General features: G+C 41.3%; 1 protein-coding gene across 4 annotated transcripts in view; it reads right to left on the bottom strand.

The window, feature by feature from the left end:
* Positions 1-7,209: 7,209 nt before the first annotated feature.
* The window catches only part of il1rapl1a (interleukin 1 receptor accessory protein-like 1a), a 259,738-nt gene continuing 242,113 nt past the window's right edge, over positions 7,210-24,834 (bottom strand). Inside the window, exons 10-13 of one of the 4 annotated variants that reach the window (XM_054787014.1) lie at positions 24,601-24,744; positions 21,022-21,192; positions 18,880-18,924; positions 7,210-17,594 (exon numbers count right to left, since the gene is read on the bottom strand). In XM_054787014.1, coding sequence (XP_054642989.1) covers positions 16,873-17,594; positions 18,880-18,924; positions 21,022-21,192; positions 24,601-24,744 — 1,082 coding nt within the window. In that variant the 3' untranslated portion in view covers positions 7,210-16,872. Of the gene's footprint in view, positions 17,595-18,879; positions 18,925-21,021; positions 21,193-24,600; positions 24,748-24,834 lie in introns of all 4 variants that reach the window. The other 3 variants (XM_054787013.1, XM_054787017.1, XM_054787016.1) reach the window with 3 other exon arrangements.

Genomic DNA, 24,834 nt, shown 5'->3' with positions numbered 1-24,834 from the left:
TCCAGCTCAGACGGGGTTGATAGCAGTTGATTACAGAATTGCTCCATCAGCAGCTTGGAAAAAAGGGTTGCGGGCCAATGCTCTTCCACTGACTTGCAATCCAAATGTCTGCCCCTCCAGGTCTACATTCTTGGATTTGAGCTTAGCGCAGGCCTCCGTTAGCGTGGACCATAATGCCTCCAGGGCCTTGATGGGTTCCTCAATTAGATTGGAATTGGTCTCCATTCTCTAAATTCTCTCGCCACTCTCTCGTCTGCACTGCATCCAGTTTGGTTTTGAGACATGCAAACAAAGACTTGAACCCTGTAAACAATGTCCCTCCAACAAGCTAGTCAGGGCGTGCAAGTTAGCCTGGTTAGTCATGGTGGATGGGTTGGCTATTCTTATGTCTTTCTCTTTCGTCATCCTAGCTCCAGAGGCCATGTGGTACATTGGGAGTAAGAAAAGTAAGAAAACAAAGTGTGGGTTATGAAAAGTGGTGTTTGATGAGGTTAGTGTGGGAGAGTGCAGCGTGCCATTTTCAAATTGCTGAAACAATACTTTTCCGGTCCCGGAGGTCGGCCAAACCCCCCAAACATTCATCGGGGGTCAAAAAACGCCACTTTTACGAGGCGTCGGTTTTCACCCGTGCCGCTGGATTAGGGTTAGGGTTGAGGTTGGGGTTTGGATTAGTGTTAGGGTTTTGGTTGAGGATAGGGTTGGGGATAGGCTTCGGGGTTAGGGATTAGGGTTTAGGGTTAGGGTTGGGGTTAGAGTTAGGTTTAGGGTTGGGGTTAGAGTTAAGGTTAGTGTTAGGGTTGGGGTTAGGGTTAAGGTTAGGGGTGGGGTTAGGGTTGGGGTTAGGGTTGGGGTTAGGGTTGAGGTTTGGGTTAGGGTTGGGGTTGGGGTTAGGGTTAAGGTTAGTGTTAGGGTTGGGGTTAGGGTTAAGGTTAAGGTTAGTGTTAGGGTTGGGGTTAGGGTTAGGGTTGGGGTTAGGGTTGGGGTTGGGGTTAAGGTTAGTGTTAGAGTTGGGGTTGGGGTTGGGGTTAGGGTTTGGGTTGGGGTTAGGATTAAGGTTAGTGTTCGGGTTGGGGTTGGGGTTGGGGTTAGGGTTGGGGTTAGGGTTAGGGTTGGGGTTAAGGTTAGTGTTAGGGTTGGGGTTGGGGTTGGGGTTAGGGTTGGGGTTGGGGTTAGGATTAAGGTTAGTGTTCGGGTTGGGGTTGGGGTTGGGGTTGGGGTTAGGGTTGGGGTTAGGGTTAGGGTTAGGGTTAGGGTTAGGGTTAGGGTTAGGGTTAGGTTAGGGTTAGGGTTAGAGTTAGGGTTAGGAAATCACATTTTTTCAACTTGCTGAAATGACACTTTTCCGGTCTGGGAGCTGGGCCAAATCCCTCAAACATTCATTGGGGGTCCTGGCGGGACCCAAACATGACAAAAAACGCCACTTTTCCGAGGCGTCGATTTTCGCCCGTTTTGTCAGTGCTGCGGCTGTCACAAAATCGCATTTTTTCAACTTGCTGAAACAACACTTTTCCGGTCTGGGGCGCACTGGAAGTCCTTGTGTTAATGATTTTTTACTTCTACTGTGTATATTGCTGCTGTGTTGCATGCTGTTGTATTTTCCTGCCCGTTTTGTCCTTATGTGAAAAGTATATTTGTGGGTTTGTAGCGGATGCTAAATTTATAATGGACAGGTTTGCTAGTCCCACTTTACCTAAAAGTAGGCGTGTTTGGTTCACCAATACTGCTGATAGTGGGATTGTGAGATGTTCAACGTTCACACCTGATGGTTTTGTGGACACATGGTTAGCCCATAGGTCAAATTCTCAGTCTAGAACTGGACTGACATGACTAAGTCTCACCTCAGAAGAAAGAAATTCTTGCACGTGAGCAAGCAGAAGAAATCATGGACCATTTAATCCAGTGGTCCCCAACACCCGGGCTGCGGCCCGGTACTGGGGTGAGGGTCATTTGGTACTGGGCCTCAGAGAAAAAAAAATATTTCCATTATTTCATTTTTTTAATGTTTTATTTTGAAAAGTGGCCGGATTCTCTCTGTTACATTCGTCTCACTTGACGCATGTCCATTGTTCCTGTGCTAACTTTCTCTCGCCGCACAGATAGACTACTACTGTATTTTTACCATTTTTCTTTCACCTCATATTTGGTGTCAAATGCTGATACTATGTGGGAATGCATAAAGGTAAGTTTGGATGACTTATTGAGTGCTAATGTGCACATTTGTCTCAAGTTAATCCATGCTAGCACACTGCCTTGTACCACACACGTCAAACAGCCATGTCATCATCTCTCTGGGAAAACTTGGCTGGAACTTGAAGTGGTGGATGGTGGGTCGGCGTTCATTCATTTTGTGCTTTTAATTTGATGTTATTCATGTCTTAGTTTTCCACAATAAATAAGATAAATTAGATCGCTATAATGTATTCCTGTCCATGACCTTTGGCTTGAATCCTTGGAAGGGTGAAGGCGTGCCAGATAAGATTGGTACGGTTAGGTGCAACTCAGCTACCTGTCTCGAGCCTGGCCGTGAATATCTCATCTGCAACAGGGTTTCTAATTGATTTGTTTGGGTTTTTATTGTTTCTCTTAAATTTTACTTTAATATTTTCTGTTCCTTCTGCTCTTCCTGGGCTTCCGTATTTCGCAGTCAGCTTCTGTAGTGCTTACTCTTACAATGACCTTCACAATGCGGGTGGCATTGATGTGCATGTGTGTAATGTGCTATTTCCTGTTTCCTTTGGCCCATAATTATGTAGCGCTTGATGCATATTGTTCATTTGTCAACGTTATTGTGATATCAAGTAGTTTTATGTTGTTTTGAAGATTATTTTGAGCTCTATAAGCGTCTTTTTAGTTGCACATTTTGGCACGATTTGTATTGCTCTAGGCCACTTCATATTACATTTCGATGAAGAGAACAGAGGAGAAGATATTTATTTTATTTGCCTGCTTTATCAGCTACATTAGCATGCACCTATGATAGCATGTAGCAAATGACCTTGTGAATAGAGTAAGTGAATTCGATTCAGTGATGCATGGAGAAAGGCAGCAGTGACCAAGAGGGGTAAATATCTGAATACGGAAAATACAAACTTGTAAATGGATGCTTGTCTCTGAATTTTTTAGGATCATCTCTGTACTTTTTGGCAATTTCAATTATTCTTGCTAATGAGTGATTTGCATCCTCTGGTGCAGCCGCTGTACTTTTGTTCATGAAGTCTTTTTGAACAGTGGATCGTGACACCTTCACTCCTGCCCTCTGCCGGTTGTTGCTGATGTCACCGACAGTTCTTTTAAGGTTTTTCTTTGTCACAATGTTTCTGTCATCACCTGCTGATGTTTTCCTTGGTCTACCAGTTTGATGTCTGTGCCCTGTGTGAGACATCTGAAAAATCTTGACAAAAGTTGCCATTGTATTTCCCTTCAGCCCCCACTGAATGCCTTGACCCGATTAGCAACCCATATACTCACTCAGCAGCTGTTCTTAGATAGGACAGGACTTTACAGGACCAGGAAGAAATAACTGTACAGAAACAAGATCATAGTTTAAAGGTGAGCTTTGAAGAGCTACCTTCCGAAGTCATAAGTACATAGTACATAGTTTGTATATAGTTGTATTTTATATAGCTTTTGTGTATTGTTATTTGATTTAGTTTGTGTATATAGTCATGGCCAAAGCTTTTGGAACTACATTAAATTTTTTCAATAACTTTGCATCAGTTTTCAGTTTTGTAATCCTCACAGAAATTGCTTGTTTGTTCAGTATATGACAGACATGTACAATGTTTTCTTAAAAAATACTAAGGCTGCAGAGTTATCAAGGACCAAAACTTTTGACCACAACTGTAGTCATTGCATAGTCTAAATGTAGTTGATGTACAGTATAGAGTTACTGTGTGCAAACAGTGTGGTTATTTCAATTAAAAATAAACCTACTGCAAATTTGACTCTATCACGGGTTTTCTAAATGAATAAAAGAATAAATTAGCCCCGCTCAGCGGTTGAATACGGCCTATTATTAGTAAAAAAAAAAACATATTTAAGCAAATTTGATGTATTATTGACCTAAATTGAGCGTGTTTAAGGCAGTTAAAAGACACATTTAAAGGCATAATATGTAGTATTCTGCACTGGTCACTAGGTGTCAATAATGTTACAATGATGAGGCAATAGCCACAGCAGAAAGTTGTCCAGAAAACTCGCCCAGTGCTAAGGTGTGGGTCTATGTTATGTGTTATTTATGTCTTATATGTCTTATTTTCTGTTAATACGTCTACTATATTAGGTGATACAAATGTACAAGTGACGAAAGGGGTGTTATTTCATGTCTAGAGGGCTGTAATAATGTTAAAAACTGTATTTAGAAGGTCGTAAACAGGTTTTCTATGCTCTAACTACGAAAATATTCCATTTATAAAGAACAAATTCACTTGTTGGGTCTGGAACCAATTAACCACGTTAAATATTTTTTTGGTATTGATTTAAGAATGTAAATTGGGTGACATTATGATATTATCTTAGAAATTAAAGACATGGTAAAAACAATGCTATTTGTTTTTTTTTGTAAGCATATGAAAATATATAAATATAAATATGTAAATCTATAAACTGTTGTCTCGGGTGCAACATTGGGTAGGGAGCCTGGCCAAGGAGTTCCAAATTTTGAAAACGGAGACTGTATTTCCACATTGCTCCACTTTTCCACAACATTTTTACAGTACGTGAGCTGAGCTTTTCAAGCAAGACTGATACAAAAACTAAAAAAAGAGAGGGACTGAGAGCGCTTGAGGAAGAGCTTTATGTATGACTTTCTTCAATTACTGCAAGGATATCACTTTGTGCTCAACTAAACAGGCCTAGGTTTTACATGGAGTTAGTATAAATGAACTGAGAAACAAATTTGTCATCATATGTTAAGCCTCAGTGTATTATTTGACTACATTGTTGTTGAGTGGTGTTCCATGGGAGTTTTTATTTGTCAAACGCGTGCCATGCCTGAAAAAAAATTGAAAAGCACTTCTCTGGGGTATTTTGATGTTTCAGTTTGTCATTGAAGGTTGTTTGTGTGTGTTAAGTAAACTGCTGGCATTCATATCTTGAATTCTGGTCTGTGGTCTATTGCCACATCCTCATTCCCACTCCTTTCCAGTCTAGATCTGGTCCAGTAGTATTATCAGTACAGGTGGTTCTCGGGTTATTATATAAACAGTGGCGGAGCTGCAGCCATGGCTACCTCTGGTCACTCTCCGGACACCCCGCTGCCCATCCAGACATTTGAGGTGCCAACTTATTGCCACCGCATGTGAGTAATTGTCTCACCTTGGCCACCCCAATAAAACTTTCCTGGTTCTGCCCCCGTATATAAATAAAGTTGAGTTTTGGTGTAAGTTGGATCTCAGACCTAAATTATGTCATTATACCAAAATTAACTCCTAAGTCACTCACACCTTACACAGAACACATGTAATACATATGAACTACAGTAATCTAAAAGGCATTAATTAAATTATTCAATACAATAATTAAATGAAACAGAAATAAAAAAGAACAGTTTCTTGCACCGTGGGGGGCATGGTAACACTTTCCAATAAGGTACACAAAATTACAGTTCCTCAGTTAATGAGGAACGAACCTGTCTAACCCTAACCCTAACCACTACTCATGGGTTACTCATTAGTTCTTCATTAGTTCCTCAGTAACTACTCTAAATTGATGTGCCTTAGTTCCTCAGTAACTACGCTGCTCATTAGTTCTTCATTAGTTCTTCATTAGTTCCTCAGTAACTACTGTGTTTTTGTGTACTTTATTGTAAAGTGAGACAAGGAGTGAGAGACAGCCTTATTGGGAGGAGAAAGTCGCGCTAATCAGAGCACTATGCTGTTATCGCTGTCCATTTCATAGGAGAAGATCCTTTCACATGTTCAAAGGTACCATCTTTATCCTTCATGATGGCCGCCGCATTGCAGCAGCAATGCTCTTTTTTCCACTGGCCTGAGAGTCATAATGGAGATTGAATTCAATAGTTAACTAAAAAGAACAAAAGTGATTTTGTCCTATACAATATCAATAAGTAATGGCAGTGCCTACGTAAACATGAAACATCATAATTCGGAATGCCGTAAACCGACCCGTTTGTTGGTCTGTACAAGAGCTACACATATCAGGGTCCAAACCGTACTGAACCGAACTGCACTGCTGGGTGGAAGCAGCCAAACATTGCTGTATGGAGGTGAGCACATTTAAATACGGTAAATGTCTCATCACCGTTTGAACTCTTGTTCCTGGCTGCAGCTTCACGCTGGGAACGCTGCCACTGAAACACATGGGAGTGTGTGTGTGTGTGTGTGTGTGTGCAGATTGTGTTATTTAAAAAAGAAAGTCACACAGCAGCATATGCGTTACACCAGTGATCACCAACCCCTGGTCATTTGGTACCGGGCCGCACAGAAAGAAAAAATAATTTCCATTATTTCATTTTTTTTAATGTTTTATTTTGAAAAGTGGCCGGATTCTTTCTGTTACATCCGTCTCACTTGACGCATGTCCTTTGTGCGTGTGCTAACTTTGTCTCATGCCGCACAGATAGACTACCACTGTATTTTTACCATTTTTCTTTCACCTCATATTTGGTGTCAAATGCTGATACTATGTGGGAATGCATAAAGGTAAGTTTTGATGACTTATTGAGTGCTAATGTGTACATTTGTCTCAAGTTAATTCATGCTAGCACACTGCCTTGTATCACACACATCAAACAGCCATGTCATCGTCTCTCTGGGAAAACTTGGCTGGAACTGGTGGATGGTGGGTCGGCATTCATTTTGTGCTTTTAATTTGATGTTATTCATGTCTTAGTTTTACACAATACATCATAAATAAGATAAATTAAATGGTCTCTTCCTGTCCTGTGCAAATCTTGAGCAATATTAAATGGTATTCATAGCACTATATTCAGATTATTTCTACAACTCATATTTACTATAAACTTGTTTGGATTATTAGACCATCATGATTATGAGAGCTATTTGTGGCTTTTCACTTCATAAAGTCATGGAAATTAAAGAGGACAAGGCAAGTTGAGAACATGCAGATAAACCTCTTCCTCCCTCTGGTGGTAGAATATGGTGTTGCATGTAAAAAGGAAAACACACACACACACGCACGCACACACATGGTCGCCTTTGCACTAAAGATATGCTTATTCGTGACTACGGTGCTCCCTCTCTTAGCGGGCGTATTTTCTCTGCAATTAAGCTCTTAATTGTTGTGTGTCATAAAGAGCCTATTAATCTGCTGTCTTCCAATAAAACTCCAGCTGTCTGCCACAAAGGCTGCCAACATGCAACAGTCACCAGCTCAGCTTGTGGCTTGACAACATGTGGCGAGGCCTGCATGAATGAAAAACACCTACAAATTTTTGGCATAGACATTTTAATCACTTCCTGTTTAAACACAGGCTGCATAGCTAAACCAGGGCGAGTCAACGAATGCACAAACATACAGTGTAATATAACAACACTGCTTATTTCAGAGATCTACTGCAAAAAAAGCTAAAAGATCCTCCATATCAGTGGTTACCCACCATCGCCCTTCGGTGATGAGTAGTGAGGTGAGTTATTTGCTCTAAATTGAACGCATACATAACTGCCTGGAAAAATGCTTTCCCTGGAAAATTGAATTTAAGCATTTAAACTCGTTTGCAGTCTTCACTACAGCAAAACACGAATCACCCATTTATAGTGTCATAATATTACTTCAAGCTGTGGTGGTCTTCATCTCATTGACCACCTTGCTTTTCTCTGAATACGGAGGAAGAGCAGATGAAGGATTTGAAAATGTGGGAATAGTCCGCTACATGTTCATAGTGCAAGATACAGGACCAGTCAGCTTTGTGTCAGGAAAGAGTATTCACAAACAGAGGTGTGTGTTGTCCTGTTTGTGCAGTGTGGTCATCCTAAAAAATTTCAAAATTGAGCATTTGTGGAGAGATGTGTGCATGGCTCAAGTGTACTGCAAAGTTATACATGACCTGGAAGAAGATGGACTACTTGACATCGCCAATGGTGTCCCCATGTTTTGCCTCCACTACGTCTTCCTGCCCTACCAAAGAGGCAGACAATCTGGCTCAGCCGTAGGCCGAATTGTGTTGAATGTTTTTGCAGCTTGTTGAGGACAAAGACAACTGGAAACATGTTGGGATTCCAGAAGAGTCACACTTTGGAATTGAAGTCCTAGAGATTTTCTGTCCATTTAGTCCCGAAGTACCGCTACAACTAACCCAAGAGGACAATCACAGTGATTTTGCAAAGATATTTGAATGTTGTACAGTATGTACATCACTTCACGACATAAAGGAGAGATTGCTTGGTGTTGGCACTAAGGCCCCAGTATAGCCCTCTTCAGTTATGGTCCTTTGTCCACTTCCATGTGTTAATACTGTACTAATAAAGACAAGTAATGTCAGTAAAATTCAAACATTTAAAATCAAATATCTTGAAATCATACAATACCCATTGCTTTATACAGCAGCCAGCCTCCCCTCCTGGGGAACTTCAGACACAGCATTTCACCCCCGACCTCAGTATGAGCGATGTTGTCACTGAGGAGGAAACATTTTTGCTGCCTTTTAAGTATTTACACACACCAGTTAAAAGAAAACTGCACTTATTGTGGAATTTTGTGCATCATCCGCAATGCTTATGTGAGATATGAAAACACGTCTTTTTCTTTTCTGTGTGTTCTAAAGATATAAAAACGGCTAAAAAGAGGCAGCTCATTAATGCACGACACACCTACTGTATGCTGCCTACAAAGACCGCTATTAAAACACCAACACCAACTCCTTTTCAGCGTTGCCAGAACTTCCTTCTTGGGCACATTGATTTCACATAGCAACATAGAAACGAATGCCTCACCTATGGCCTGACACTTTGTGAGCGGGGCGCTACGGGTGAGTGTACGCTGAAGCTCGTCACGAGCCGGTGTGGTGTGGCGAGGTGTCACTCCACTAATAAAGTAGTTCTTCGGCGCAACAATGTTAATAACAATAATAGAAACAATGCCGCTGACGCTTGGTTAACTTGCAGGTCACCTTATGTAAATGGGGCCTTGTTGGCGCTTTTTGGCGTTTTTTTCAGAAGGCTGTATAGGCAGAATAGTCGCATCCTATTACGTGCATTAATGAGCTGCCTCTTTTTGTTTTTATATCTTTAGAATGCACAGAAAGGAGAAAGACATGCATGTTCATATCTCACATAAGGATTGTGGATGATGGGCAAAATTCCAAAAATAGTGCAGTTTTCCTTTAATGCCTCACAAAAAATAGTAACCTTAGACAATTTCAATAATAATCAGTTAAAAAGGAGGTGGATTTGTCACATTGATTGGACATGAGCATCAATATTTGTGAGTCCATGGAATAAAAGCCCACACGTCTCTAGATGCCATGGCTCTATGTAGTGCTCATCCTCCAAATGTAGAGTTTGGCACTGAACCAAGGTCCCAGGAAAAGATCGTTGATCATCTAATTGAGTCTTAATCCGTGACGTCATTCTCAGTAAAATTGGATGCAAGAGGTAGGTCAGTGAAAAAGTGAGTGTGGAGAACATAAGCGAGTGTGGAAATCAGAAGGTGAGAGACGATTTTGCAAAAGTGAGCGAGCATTTTAATTGTGTGTGCCCTCTCACTTTTTTTTGTGTTCACAATATTCATTTTACTCCCCACAATATTATTTTTTACCTCTTCAGTTTTCATTTTTATGCTCGTTTCGATGTAATTTTCGCCCTTCTGCATTTGATAGTTAAGTGACAAAATAGGACCACTACTCTATATGGCGTTTTTGAGGACCTAATGCAAAAACGCTAGTCAAAGATCCTCTATATTATAGGTGCGCTTTGGTGTTGTTTTTTTTAAGCACCTATGACAAAAGTCTAACTGAAAGATCCTCTGTTTTTTATGGACCAACTGTAAAAACGCGAGTCAAAGATTTGCACTCTTCATGATTTCTTATTTTTTTGCATGTTTATCACACAAACAAATGTAAATATTAGTCAATGACAACACAACTGAACACAAAATGCATTTTAAAAATGAAACCTTTTATTATTAAGGGAGAAAAAAAATCCAAACCTACATGACCCTGTGTGGAAAAGTGATTTCCCCCAAAACCTAATAACTGGTTGGGCCCCCCCTTAGCAGCAACAAAGGCAATCAAGCGTTTGTGTGCAGTGTGGGGGTGAAAGTTAGCACATGGTGCGTTCAAGGACCGTCAAACAAAGTGTGACGAGTCGCCGCTCGCAACAAACGACAAAAATATGCAAAAACTTTGGGATGTATATGGGTGCATATTATTTTTTGAATAACATATTGGCCCATATTTCCAAAATTGATATACATGTACATACAAGTCGATGCAGTCATTTACGTTTATTCCCACTTTGTTCAGAGGTCCTTGAATGTGCCGTAGTTGTGTTTTTCCGAGACAAAGTGAAAGTTTCTCCGATGCTGCCGCAAATATTTCTATTTTTCCCGTTCTTCTTTCATCTCAAATGCTCCAAATGTTGTTTCCAAATGCTGTTGTTGTGTGTGAATATTTAAAGGTGAACTTTGATGTTGTTATTACATCTGTGTTTAGCGTTAGTGTTCATATTTATTTGGTGTCAAGTTAATTCATGCTAGCACACTAGCTGTCACCCACACGTCAGACAACAATGTCATAATCTTCTCTCTGGAAAACAAACTCCTGGCTCGTACCGATGGCGAGTCTGTATTCATTTTGTGCTTTTAATTTGATGTTAGAGAAGCTACTTTTCTCAGACTTTTGTTCAGTGCAGTTACACAAGGCGTAACGCGCAGAGCTAATAAGATTCTCTAAATGACAGGAGGGCTCTGCTGTTTTTATGGACCAACTGCAAAAAAACTGTCCTACTTTCACTTTGTGTTATTTTCTCCCTGCAGGGACCAATGCAGACAATGAGTTGTTTAGCAGAAGTGTTGTTTACCATCCTAAACACTGTGTGTGTGCGTGTGTGTGTGTGTGTGTGTAAGGCCCCCAGGAGATGGCACTGTTTGGCAAACAACTAGTGCATCATGATCATTCAAGATTCAAGATTCAAGAGAGTTTTATTGTCATGTGCATGGTAAAACAGCAGTTATACCATGCAATGAAAATCTTATTCTGTTCATTCTCCCATAACAATAACGAGAAAAAATTTCAGTAGAAATTTTGAATTGGCCTGCCTTTGCCATTACCCCGGTATGGCACTTTACTCTTACAGGTCACTATGTTATCACAACCTTGACCCTAGGATCGATTTACCCACTGTGTTGGTAATGTCGACATTGGGATCGTTCCACCCGCCTCTTTTTATGGTTTGCAATTGCGCTCTGCAGGACACAGTGAGTATTGTTTTCCTCACTAATTACTCTATCAAAGTTGTTTTATGGACAACGCTAGCATTACCGTAGCGCCCTGCTAATTTTACTTTATTGTGTGCATTATGAAGTTCATCAATAGAAATACGTTAAAAGAAAGACTCCAAACCGTCCATAGGTATGAATGTGAGTGTGAATGGTTGTTTGTCTATATGTGCCCTGCCATTGGCTGGCCACCAGTCCAGGGTGTACCCCGCCTCTCGCCCGAAGTCAGCTGGGATAGACTCCAGCATACCCCCGCGACCATAGTGAGGATAAATGCAATAGAAAATGGATGGATGTGTCACTGGCAGCCAAAAAATAGCGTGAGATCTAGAGGGGGATGAGCAGCAATGCACCAGACCGTCGTGGTGAAGACAGAGCTGAGCTGGAAGGGAAAGCTCTCGATTTACCGGTTGATCTATGCTCCTACCCGAACCTATGGTGATGAACTTTGGGTTGTGCCAGCTAAAACAAACTTGTGGGTACAACTGGCCGAAATGAGTTTCATCCGTAGGGTGGCTGGACTCATACTAAGAGATAGGGTGAGGGGCTCGGTCATCCGGGAAGAACTCAGAGGAGAGCCGCTGCTCCTTCCAGTTGAGGTTTCTTGGGCATCTGGTCTGGACACCACCCTGGTGAGGTGTTCCAGGCATGTCCAGCTGGAAGGAAGCCCCGGTGCAAACCCAGGTGTCCCCATGGTGGAACTGGAAGAGGTGAAATCTTAGCTTCCCTGCTGAGACTGCTGCACCCGTGACCCTGACCCAAATAAGCGCAAGAAAATGGATGGATGGAAGCCCAAATGTGGTTCTCACTATCTGCAAGGTTTTTGTCTTGCATTTGATCAGCATGGACACATGCACAAACACTCACACACACACACACACACACACACACGCACAAACACACACACACCCATGTTCCCAAGGTGGCAATAAAGGAGGAAGTTGCAATTAACTGCTGTCGACAAATAGGCTGCAGAGAGCTCCTGTCAGCACATTTTGATGCCGGGCCTCTTTTACAACAAACATACAAGATGGAGACTCATCAGGTTCACTGCAGGTGGAGAAAAAATGTGCTTGATTTCATAAAGGATGTCGTTATTATTAGAAAGGGAACATTTATGCGACTAAGTCGTCATTGTCTCGTCATAAAACGACTTATTTCCTGCCCACAATGTCAAATTAACATTGCTAGTCTTCCTCGTTGTGTGTGGCACTTCAACACATCCTCATTTAAAAGAAACGTGTTACTGTTTCATGCACAAAGAACCTATCGATGTTCCCACCGTTCCACAACCAAAGCGGGTGTTGTTTACTCAATTAAAGCTGAAGAATATCAACGTCACCTGTGACCCCCGGAAACATTTGCAGACAACAAAATTACACAATAGTCCCTTTGGTACCACTTTACAACAAGGTTTACCTTTATTAAAGGTTTATAGGTCACTATTGACATTACGGACTGTTCGTAAATCAATCAGTTGTACATGCTGGCTCACTATTTAGCTGGTTCAAGCTACTGCTACATTTTATAGCTGTCTAGTCTGGAACATCTATAATCCTACTGTATCGACCCGAATATAAGACGACACTCAACGTAAGACCTCCCCTCTTTCTCAACATCAGTTACTGGAAAAATGAACCGACAGTCAAAGAGCAGTATAATGGTAGATTGCAGTCAAGGAGCTCAAACATCTAGTATGCATTTGCTGCTCGACATGTTGAAGACCGCGCTTCGAAGACAGTAATGCTAAAATGTAACTACATAAAAGAGTCCAAATATCGCTCATATTGTTCATGACTGTATTGACCTGAATGCCAGGCGACAACCTCTCTTTTTTGAGACCTGTTATAGGACAAATATTTGTATGCCCAAATCAAACACAAAATGCATTTTTTTATTTGAATCAAAAAGAGGTCATATTTCCTGGCTGATGGACATTTTTGGCCCACTTTTTTCCAGTGTGACAGGAAGAAAAACTCACATAGGGATCATTTTGATGCCACATATTGGTTTCCATCAAACCTGAATCTGTAGACCTCAACTATAAGAGATGCCTTTGTCAGGCTTCTTTTCTTGGGCAAAAAAACCTTTTATATTCCGGGTAAATACGCACTTAGCCAAGAAAAAAAAAAAAAAAGGGCCCTCTTGTTGTAAAGTGATACCTGGGCTTCCAAAATGAAAGCAGAACAAGAGAAAAGCAGTGACTTAAGAAGACGACCTGAAGTTAAAAGACTTTTAACATTTAGCACACTCGTTGCCAACCTTTGATGCAAACTTGCACAGGAACAAACACGTCCACGTCCAGGTCTATGTCCAGGGTCCTCCAATCCTGTCAGGTATCATGCACCCGCATTTTATTGTTAGTAAGTACACTCAGTGAAACATGTCATACTTGCATCCTTGTTGGTGTGTCACATTTCGTTTTGACTTCACACAAACTAGTTTACTTCATTACGTACACCTGCACTGTTTAATGATATCCAAGCCCCAAATTCTGCCTTTCCGAAGATAATAATGCTCACTTTTGACTGACACCACCAGAAGGCAGTTACCAAACTGACCCAAATACGAGACGGTATATCATCACCAACTGCCGTTAAAGGACAGTTTAAAAAATCTGTGCTTTTTTTTCCCTACCAGTTGTTGAAAACATGATTTAAAAAAATGCATCGCTTTAGTCTAAAATGGATACCTGTCTTGAAAAAGAGATCACTTTCATGTTATATTCGGGTCATTATGGTAAATAACATGTTACAGTGGTTGTAGTATCTGCCTTAGTTGTCTTATATTCCAGGTCGTCTTACATTCGGATCATGGTGGTAATTAACAACAGTATTACAGTGGTTCTAGTTTGCGGCACTGTTTTATATTGAAAGCAACATTTTGACACTGTCACGTAGTTAAATTTGAGCATTATTATTTTTGGGGGGAATTTGTGGATTGCTTGGCGTTAGATTTTATAGTTGTACCTCCTGAAGTGTCGATAACAAAAGTTGCACACAAACACGTCTCTTTTTTTTTTTAATGTGCAGTGAGAAAGTAAGGGCAACTGATCATGACTTGTGTTTCTATAAAGATAGACATTTCTTCCCCGTGTGAAAATTGTGTTTATATATTTATATAAATATCTATATTATATATATAGAATACATATCTATTTGCTATGCATACTCAAAAAGTCACACTGTCCAAATATATCTAAAAAGTCTTCAAAGTCTCCAGAACACAAATGAACTCTTTTCCCCCCCTCTTTCCTTAAACATGAATTATTACATACGACCAAAGCAGTTATCAGAATGTGAATATTTTTTTTTTTTTTTTTTTTTTTAAAAACCCAATGATCTTCAATGAACCACTTTGTGTGTACAAAACAAAACCCCTCCTCCAGTGGTGGATGAAATGCAATAAAATGTGACTGCTCAAGCAACCTCTTATAAAAATAGAGTTATTTTTTAAAATAATCTACACATTTTTTTTAAGGTGAGGCATTTCAACCAGTCTCAAATACAAAATATGACACTTCCTCTTCTGCAGGGGGCTAACTGGTTCGTATAGGCCCCGCCTCTCTCCTCCAACTTTCTCTTGCCTCATTCTCTGCTCGATGCTTTTTATTTTTTCCCGCTTTTCCTTATTTTTGCATATTGTATGATGTTTTTTTGTCCAAAAGTACATACACCTTTTTCAGGTCAAAAAAACAAACAAAAGAGTAGTTACAGCTCCCAGAAGCTGATAAAATGTCCAGGCAATCCCAATAACAAGTGTTAAAAAAACAATGCAAAGATTTAAAATGAAACAGTACACTGCATAACTGGCTTTCCAAACAAGCACATTAAAAATGATAAAAGTGATAAAAGTATACACTGGGGAGCATAGGTATTTGATCCCCTGCCGATTTTGTAACTTCACCCCCTTACGAAGACATGAACAATACTCAACTTTTAGGACCATTAAAACCGAGGGAGACGGAAGGTAAAAAAAAAACTTCTTGCAAGCAGTTTTTCCATAGGAGATATGGCATGGCTCCTTTTTGTGACTGGCTTCAAATCAGCCATTCCAACAGCTTACGACATGTCTCTACTATTTTTATTTCTGACAATCCAAATATGTTTCAAAGCACACGGTAGATTGTCCGTCTTCATTGCCTGTCATCGTATGCCGTTTCACAATGGCCGCAGCCGTGTGTAACGCTGAGCCAGTTTGCACCTGCCTTCCAAACCTACTAAAAATAGATGCAAAAACACTGTCCGCAAACAAGTTTCAGATTTGATCAATCACATTTGCATCTCCTCCCCCCAGGATTTGCATATATTCTGCATATTCATGAAGGCAAACCATGCAAAATAGATTGCCGGTGCTATTTTGCTCATTTGACCATTCCTCGGTGCACCTTTTTAGCAAAACAGCTTTGCTCACACGATCAAGTTTGCACATATTTTTCTACACATCTGATGTATTTATAGATATCACACCTACTGAGTGGAGTTGATGCCATAGAGATCCATTTTGGTCTCACCTGACCACATCACCACGCGGGCACTGCAGGATCTCAATTCACTGCAGCAAAGTGTGTTGCTAATGTTTCTTTTGGAGACTGGTTCCAACCCCGTTGAGATCATAAAAAGGTATTTCTTGTAATTCTGGGCTGGTCCTTCACCTTTCTCAGAATCACCCTTACCCCAATCTTGCATGAAGCTCCAGAGCGAGGGCACTTTACTGTCATCTTGTATTTCTTCCATTTCCGTATTGTACCAATAGTGGTCTCCTTCTCACCATGCTGATGGTCTTGTAGTCCATTCCAGTCTTGTGCAGGTCTACAATCAAGACAAAGCAAGTCCTTTGATAGCGCTTTGGTCTTGCCCATAGTGGTGGGGAAGTTTATTGGTCTTATCCACACGAGGAGCTTAGAAGCTTGCCGGTTGGTAGGGGATCAGATACTTATTCCCTGTCAATCCAATCCAAATGAATTCATAACCAGTTCATGTTTGTTTTACATTCTGTTTCTCTTTGTTCCAATAAACATGCCATAAAGGTTCTGGACTGTTCAAATCTTTGCAAGGGAGTAAACTTACAAAATCAGCAGGTGATCAAATACTTATTTCCCCCACTGGATATGCAGAGTTAAAGCAAACTCCTGCAAAACAGAAGGCAACAGATTGAATGAAATGCAAGAACAGAGGAGGAAAACACTGATGCTACAAATAAATTGAGATAATATGTACAAGACCCTGTTTTCCTTTTTGTTTGGATGTATATTCATGTGCGTGCGTACATGTGTCCACGATAGCGTCCTTCGGTGTGGAATTGTCTTGTCGATGATGTCATGATTAGAAATGACATTAAAAAAGGGAGTCCTAACAGGGAGATGGTGTTGGCGCCAGTTGGAAAAGCCCCCCTTATACTGTATCATGATGGTGCCATTGGAGCTTCATCCCTCCATGCCCATGCTCCGCCAAGTAGTTACCAAATGACGCTGGAGATGCTGGTCTCTCTGGGCAGCAGGGGAAGCATGGCATTATTGGCATGCGCCTCTTCCAGACTGTGCTCCCGGCTCTTCCCAGGAGGCCTCTGGCCGTTGAGTAGCGTGAGCGGGATGTTGCAGTAGGTGTGCTGGTTCCCCAGCGAGGAGAGTGGCGGCAGGGTGCCCGCCGCCGGCAGGTCGTACTCGTAGCTGCGATAGTAGTGTTTCTGCCTCACGGTGGTGTGGTACGAGTTGTGGAAGGACGAACGCAGCTCCGGGTGGGCGGTGGCCATGGCTGTGGAGGTGGCCGCCGCCATGGAGATGGCCGAGACGGTCTGCAGCTCGCCGAAGGGGCCCTGCTCGCTGACGTCCAGCGCCGGCTCATGGCCCAGCATGGGCTCAGTGCGCCGGAAGGGCATCTCGTACTGCAGCTGCTTCCAGAACTTCGAGTGGAGCTTGTTGCTCTTGGGGCCGTGCCACTTGATGACAGTGAGCGTTTTGATGGTGTGCTTGAGGGCCTCCACTTCCTGGTAATTCATGATGCCGCGCAGCTCGGCACACTCAATGAGGATTACCTTGATTTCGCCAGTGACCAGCATGTTGCGCAGCCGTGTCTCCAACTCAAAGATGCTCCAGCCTCGCCGCACCACGTAGTTGGGTGTCATGACGATGATGAGGCGCTTGCTCTGGTCCACGCAACGCGCCACATCCTCGATGTAGGCTGTGGAAGGCAATGAGTGTTGACATTAGAGTGGCGGGATAAGTGAGGGGATTTTCAATGGGAGGACGAGGGACAACACTGAACAATGGATGGACAAAGTTGGACACGAGACAATGACAGCTAGTGATTTTCTTGTCAGTGTGCAACATCTTTTTTACTGTGATGTCTTAGTTGACTGCATGTCCAGGATTTGTGTCCTACATCTAAGGACGATCCCTATTCTTTTACATCGGGGTGTCCAAACCTTTTCCACCGACGGCCGCATACAGAAAAATGAAGGATGAGGGGGCCACTTTGATATATATATATACTGTATATACATATATCCAATATAGGTCAATATATGCTAAGCTCGCTGAACAAAACATCTCAGCTTTTGTGTTATACGTAGTTTTTGCACAGTCATACGGCCAAACAGGGCGCCTAACAAAATAGTACATTTGCCTGAGTATCATTCCACGGGATCGAGAGCCCAAATAAAGCATCCACACATCGCCGACCCAGTCTCTGTGAAGAATGGTTAGTGGTTTTTATGGCGTTGGGACACTATGGACGGATATCAGCCAAGGAATCCTTCCATCTTTATTATGTGTGTGTGGGTGCTACAGAATGATGACCACCCCATATCTGTGTCCTTTCTTTTTCCAAAAAAGCACAGTGCGGCATGTGCTGATGAGGAGTTCAAGTGCACTGCGTATTTCTGAGTGTTAGACAAATAGGCTTTCAGACAGTCTTTGCTTTTTTTATTTATTGAGCATGGCTGCAAAAAATGCTGATTGTACCTGCTGCTGAGATTTACAATAAAGTTCAAGTCTTTAAAGTTAAGTTTCTAGCAGACTACAGTGGAACAGCGTCCGAATGCCCCATATTGCCCCTCATATTTCTGGGTGTCTGTAATGAATTAATTGTTTTTAGATTATTACCTAGGGGAAAATTGATTTGGTTTTCGTACGTTTCGGTTTTAATTTTCAGAATATGCCGTGGGCTAATAAAAAACGAGCTGTGGGCCAAAAATGACACTTTGGACACCCCCGCCTTGGAGGCTTACACTGTATTTTGTAGTCTTTGTTCGGTCTTAAATGGCTTTGCAACTGCATCTTTTGTTGTTCAAATATGGTGGTTGTAAACGTAAAGCTCAGCTGCACGGACTAAGCTGCTCTATAAATGGCAGAGGATGATGGACAAAGCCAGAGGTTAAGGTGAGGTTTCTGTTTGAAAAGGATCTCTCTGTGTCGTCCTGTCAGCAGCTAAATGACAGCATGGCAACAAGACTGAAGGCAAGTACCTCCAAAGAGCCGCGTGTCATCCTGGTAATGCTCAGTGGTGAGACCTAAACATAAACATGTTAACATTCAGGTCAAGAACACAGCACAAGACATGCAAACATACTCAACACAATCTCCCCTCATCGATCTTTTATTTCACATTGGATTCAATCAACCCTCCTAGCCCGAAGCGTCTGATTGGACATTCATCCACAATGATTTGGCTGGCGGCAATTCTCCTTTGAGTAAAAGGAAACGAGGCAGCGCAGTCAGCGGGGTTCAGAGTCTTCAACACATTTCCCACTGATGTTTAATTCTGTATGGTCCCACCAAGACGTGTTTGCGTTTCATCTGTTCCGCATGAAGCCGACAGTACAAACACGAGGCATCGCTGGTAACTAGAGCACGCTGTGTACTAGGGCCTCAGACAGCCTCAGTTAGAATGCATGAGAGTATGTTCAGACGGAATTTTCATTGGTGTAAAAATGCATGGCTGAAGGCACGGAAGAAATGTGTTTATTACATCAGCTCCCAAAGTGGCAAACTAGCACTAGGGGTACAACCGTACATGTATTCATAATCGCATTTTTGCTGTGGTAGAGAGGCATACTGTTCCGACACAGTGCATAGTCGCTCACTATATCATATGACACACGTCTACTCTATAAACAAATACAGTGGCACCAAGCCTGTGGCTAGCAGGAGTCACGGCTAGCCACAGTGTCAAGGAGAAGCCAGAGCTGAGAAAACATCTTCTGTCGTTAAAAGTCTGCTGTTTTGGAACGCTTGGCATTCTCTGTGAAATACGCAAGTGGACAAAGACGTATAAGCAGTGTGCCGGCATTGTTCAGTAGAGATATAGAAAAGGGACTACAAGCTGGAACTATTAATGCTGCACTTCAGCCAATAAGAAACCTTCATGTAAAAAAAAAAAAAAAAAAGAAAAAATAGACAAGTGATTCTCAACTGGTGAGTCGCAACCCTAAAGTGGGTTGTGGACCCGTTTTCAGTGGGGTGTGGGTCACAATATTGTGCTTTTGTGCTGAAGGGACTTTTTTCTGCAGCTGGATGTCATCAATGAATACTCCTAGAGATGGCGACAACGCTCTCTCGTGCTATTTGAAGCCCCTGTCATAGAAGAAGACCATCAACATTAGCTTGTAAGATGTTGAATGTGTCAATCCTGTCTCTTGTTGAGCCTTAGAAAGAGTTTGCCTTTATATATGTTTTATACTTACTACATATTAGCTGGCCTATTGGTCGGTATGGTAGCTGCACAGTCAGGTGATTCTCTCCGTGAGTGCGTGCATTCGAAAAACATGCAGGTTGGGCTGACTGGAGATTTTGGATTGTCTGTGGGTGTGGGTGTGAACGGTTGTTTGTCTACAGTATTTGTGCCCTGCGATTGGCTGGCAACCAGTCCAGGGTGTACCCTGCTTCTTGCCTAGCGCGTATTTGGAATTTTCACCGTAAATCCGAGCAAGCACATTTGTTTAAATGCATTTTGTTTACGATGAATGTCACAGAGAAATTGTTTTGTATGTTATGTAAGTTCTAATTGACATGCTTCATTTCTGCATGTTCAGTTTCACATCACTTCAACGTAAAGGCTCTGAAATGTAACTCACCTGGGGTTTGGATGTGATGTGTTATTTTGCACCACCTCAAATTCAAACCGCAATGTCTTTTCATTAAAAATAGAATATTTGAGAAATTTGAAAATTTCCGCAATGTGGGTCGTCACTTGTCATCATAGGGTTACTGTTACTGTTGCACTTATGTGCATTGTTACACTTTCCTAAAAAGAAACGGAAACTATTATATATTATTTAATATTTGTTTCCTATTTTTTTTATTTTAGAATTGTATTTATCGGAGCTGCAGTTAGCATTACAGTTTGCAGTTTTTTTACATTAAAAACATTAAAGCTCTTTCCACAAAAGCTAAGCAGTTTCATGTACAGATTTTTACTCCCTTGCTGTACTTAAAATGAACCAAACCGTGCCCTGAAAGGTCTGTTACACCCTTAACAGTTCTATACAATACAGGAGCAGCTAGTGTGAACAATGTCCACAAACAAACACGAGACAGCCCAAGAAAAAACAGAAAAGACACGAAAACACTCAGCAACAGACAAAAAGAACAGAAGCAGTGGCGCTTACTTCCTGTTGGAATGAGGTCTCGGTCGGGGATGAAGAGTTTGTAGCCGTAATGCTTCTCCAGCACGTCAGGGAGGATCTCCAGGGCGAAGCGTTCTTCCTCCCGGGTCTCCTGACTCCACTGGTCAGGGTCCACTTTGGTGTAGGACAAGTAGGCATCATAGTCTTTGTTTTCTGGAAATAAAAAGCAGAGGATGACGGTGGTGGACACAACTCTTGACACGATAAACGTCTCATTCTTAAACCCAGTGAATTGTACAGAGTGGTTCTACTGCTTGCACATTTCAATGGAATATATCACACATCTCAATTTGGCAAGGTCAAGGTCAAACTGTTGCAAAGAGATTTCTGTCCAATCAATGTTTTATGCATCAAAAATCACAGCTTGGTGATTGTTTTAGTGATGTCCGTAAGTACACAGCTATGTTTAAAAACAAATAATATATGCTCATGAGGACAAGCGGTATAGAAAATGGATGGACAGACGGATATGCACATCAAATCCAAGAAAAAAAGCATTTGAAGGTTGAGAGATTGATGAAAGGGTGGCATTATTTCCCTTGACTGTGAGGCCTTTTCAGCTTATCAGAGGGCTGAAGAAAATCATTTCCAGAAAATACACCATACCAACAAGGGGGAATTATTGTGGACTAAATGAATTTTTCTCAAGCTGCAGCACCTTTTTTCCCTCTCTAGGAGGAGGGGGGGAATGCCTAAAATAAAAAAAAAGATGAAATAAAGAAAATTAGAGAGGGGCATTTGACTAAATGTCCTTGATGGATTCATTCATTTCTTTTTTGTTCCTTTCATGAAAGTGGACAGCATCATTTATACGTAATTGCACTTTACATTTTCAGATCAACACCTTCATCATTGGAAAGGAGCAATAAGGAGAAAACAATTCTTGTATTTACCTGCCCCCAGGTTGAACAAACAAACGAACCAAAAACAAAGGAAAAGACGGTCCAACATCACATACAGTTGAGTTTCAATAGCCACCATCAACACTTTGATTATATTATATTTGATTATAACAAAAACAAAACAAAACAAACAAAAAATAATAATAACCCACACAAATAAACTTTTACAAGTTCAACAATTGATCATTGACATCCCTTTAAATTTTTTGGATGATGATGGATGGATGATGGAGGGAAACTAGTTCAGACTGAATCAACAGCACCTCTGCTGGTTGCAGCAAGTCGTGCACGCCGTTATGCTTCAGTTCAATCAAGACACGATTACCGTAAATGCTCCAGTTAACTCTATTCAATTAAGCAGAGTCTCTTTTTTATATATACTGTTTTTTTATATATACTGTCCAAAATATATACTGCTCAAAAAAATAAAGAAAACACTGAAATATCACATCCTAGATCTAAATTAATGAAATATTTTTATTAAATTTTTACGTGGTTTAATGTGCTGACAACAAATTCACACAAAAATTATCAACTGAAATCAAATTTATTAACCCACGCAGGTCTGGATTTGGAGTCACACTCAAAATGAAAGCGGAAAAAGACACCACCTGTTGTCTATTCCATTTGCTCAACAGCATGTGAAATAGATTGTCAAACTGTGTTGCTTCCAAAGTGGACAGTTTGAATGACGGCGCAGCAGTTTTGACTGAGTGTGAACTGAGTGTTCCCTTATTTTTTTGAGCAGTGAGTATATATATATATATATATATATATAGTATGTATTTTATCTATGAATAAATCAACCTCCCGATGTAGGTTTTATTAACATTACAAAGTGGCAGTAGCTGCATTTAAATGTCGCTACTTGTTGTTGGAGTGAAACTCATGCGTGACACACTTGTCATACTGTTGTTGACAATGAACTCATCACTCACTCAGCACTTTTCTCCTTACCGCTATTACAACATTGGCTCTGTTGCAGCTGTGTTGTGCAACATACTTGTTAATAAATGACCATGTGCTCTCCTTTCCACTTTTTCATGCAGTCCAGGCCATTGTTAAAGTGGAAAAAATGTTATGTATAAAACCTTGTCTACACAAATAACTGAAAATGAATTTGAAAATGTTGGTTTGTGAGGACGAACATTCAAACAGCACAGAAAAAAAAAACACGCTAAATATTAGAACTATATGTTGACATGTCATGTTGCCATGGCAATGACACAAGCCCCATACAACCCTGAAATGTAAACTCTAGACCCAAACGGTCACAGGAAGAACTTTCCAATGCCCATATCCCTCAAGTGATTAGGAAGTAAATTGGGCGTAGATGGAGAAATAATCAAGTAAAATCCTTTTACCCACCTCCAAATGATTTCCCACAAGGCAGTGGGAAGAAAATAGACGACAGGAACAAAGTATTACTGGTGACACGTTGAGTAAGTCCTAGTCATTATTCTCTGTGGAAAGCAGAATATGGGCCAACCATCCAGAAAGGGAAAGGGTGGGGGGCTTTTTCGCAAAGTCTTTGAGGAGCATGTGCCGCTTTGAAAAGGCTGGGAAGGCCGTGCATGGCTGAGTCGCTCAGTATGATGGGAACATCAAACACCGCTCTCAAATTAGCAACCAACCTTGCAAATTAACCACCTAGCAAAGTTGGGGGAAATCAAAACAGCTTGTACCGACGGGCCCCCGATGGTATGACTTAATCATGTGAAAGTTTTTGACGACAAAACAATGTTGAATCTATAATTCATGAGCTCGGAAAAGAGCTTTACAGAACGTGTGAAAGGACAGATGATTCCTTAACTCAGTCGGAGTACATTGACAGAACTCTGCAGAGGAAAGCACAACTTCTGATGTGATGCATACAGGCTTTATTAACGCCAGGGATATACAACTGGCAGCCCGTAGGCCAAATACAGCCTGCAACTGACATCAGACCAGCCCACGAGTTTGGTTCAGACTTGGGAGCGGCACAATTTTTTTCAGCAATTCCTAAAAACAGCAGATCACTCTTGTGATATAGACGTTATATGACAAGCTGTATACGTATACATATGAGTAGCTTTCTTTACATTTGGTCCTTAATAACAGCAGAGAACTCGTCATAGTTATGCTCTTTGACTGCTGTTTTTACGGACCTACTGCAAAAAAGCTAGTCATATGTATACGTACATAGATTGTCATATAACGTCTGTATGAATGCTCTTGTTGCATAGAAGACCTTTGACAAGAGTTCTTGCCAGTAGGTTCTTTGGAAACGACAGACCACTCCTGTCATATAGAGGAACGTTGACTAAAGTTTTTGCAGCAGAGCGGTTCTGTCATATGGAGGATCTTTGAATTGCTTTTTTGCCATAGGTCCTTAAAAACAGCAGAGCTCTCCTGTCACATAGAGGATCTTTCACCAACCGAAACATTCCTTGTGTCTTATTTCATGACTATCTTATCTATTTGGTGCAGTAAAAGTGTGAAGGTATTACAATGCCATTAAATACAAAATAACAATAACAGTGAAGTCCACTCCCCCATGTGCCCCTCGCACAGCAGCTGTGGACATTACTGCCTTTATCTAAGTAAGAGCACACCTATAGAAATAGTGGAGCAGTAAATCTTAAGCGTTGAAGGGTGTGGAAGGGATAATGTCCTTTACCTCCATCCAGGTCGTCGCTGCCAAAGTGCCTCCTGTAGAAAAGCATCAGCTCGATCCTGTAGCATTTGTAGAGCGAGATGAGAAAGATGAGTAGCAGCAGGATGGCCCCGAGACCCCCAGCCAGCTCCACCGTGTACATGAGCTCTGCTAAAGACAGCATACACATAGGACATGGAAAATAGTCAGAAATGAACAAGCCTACTTCAAAAACATCAGAATTAAGGTATGTTGGAA

This window comes from Dunckerocampus dactyliophorus, chromosome 9, assembly GCF_027744805.1.
Source record: "Dunckerocampus dactyliophorus isolate RoL2022-P2 chromosome 9, RoL_Ddac_1.1, whole genome shotgun sequence".
Classification (NCBI taxonomy): domain Eukaryota; kingdom Metazoa; phylum Chordata; class Actinopteri; order Syngnathiformes; family Syngnathidae; genus Dunckerocampus; species Dunckerocampus dactyliophorus.
The sequence above is the reverse complement of the archived record's forward strand: the minus strand, read 5'-3'. Positions and strand labels throughout refer to the sequence as shown.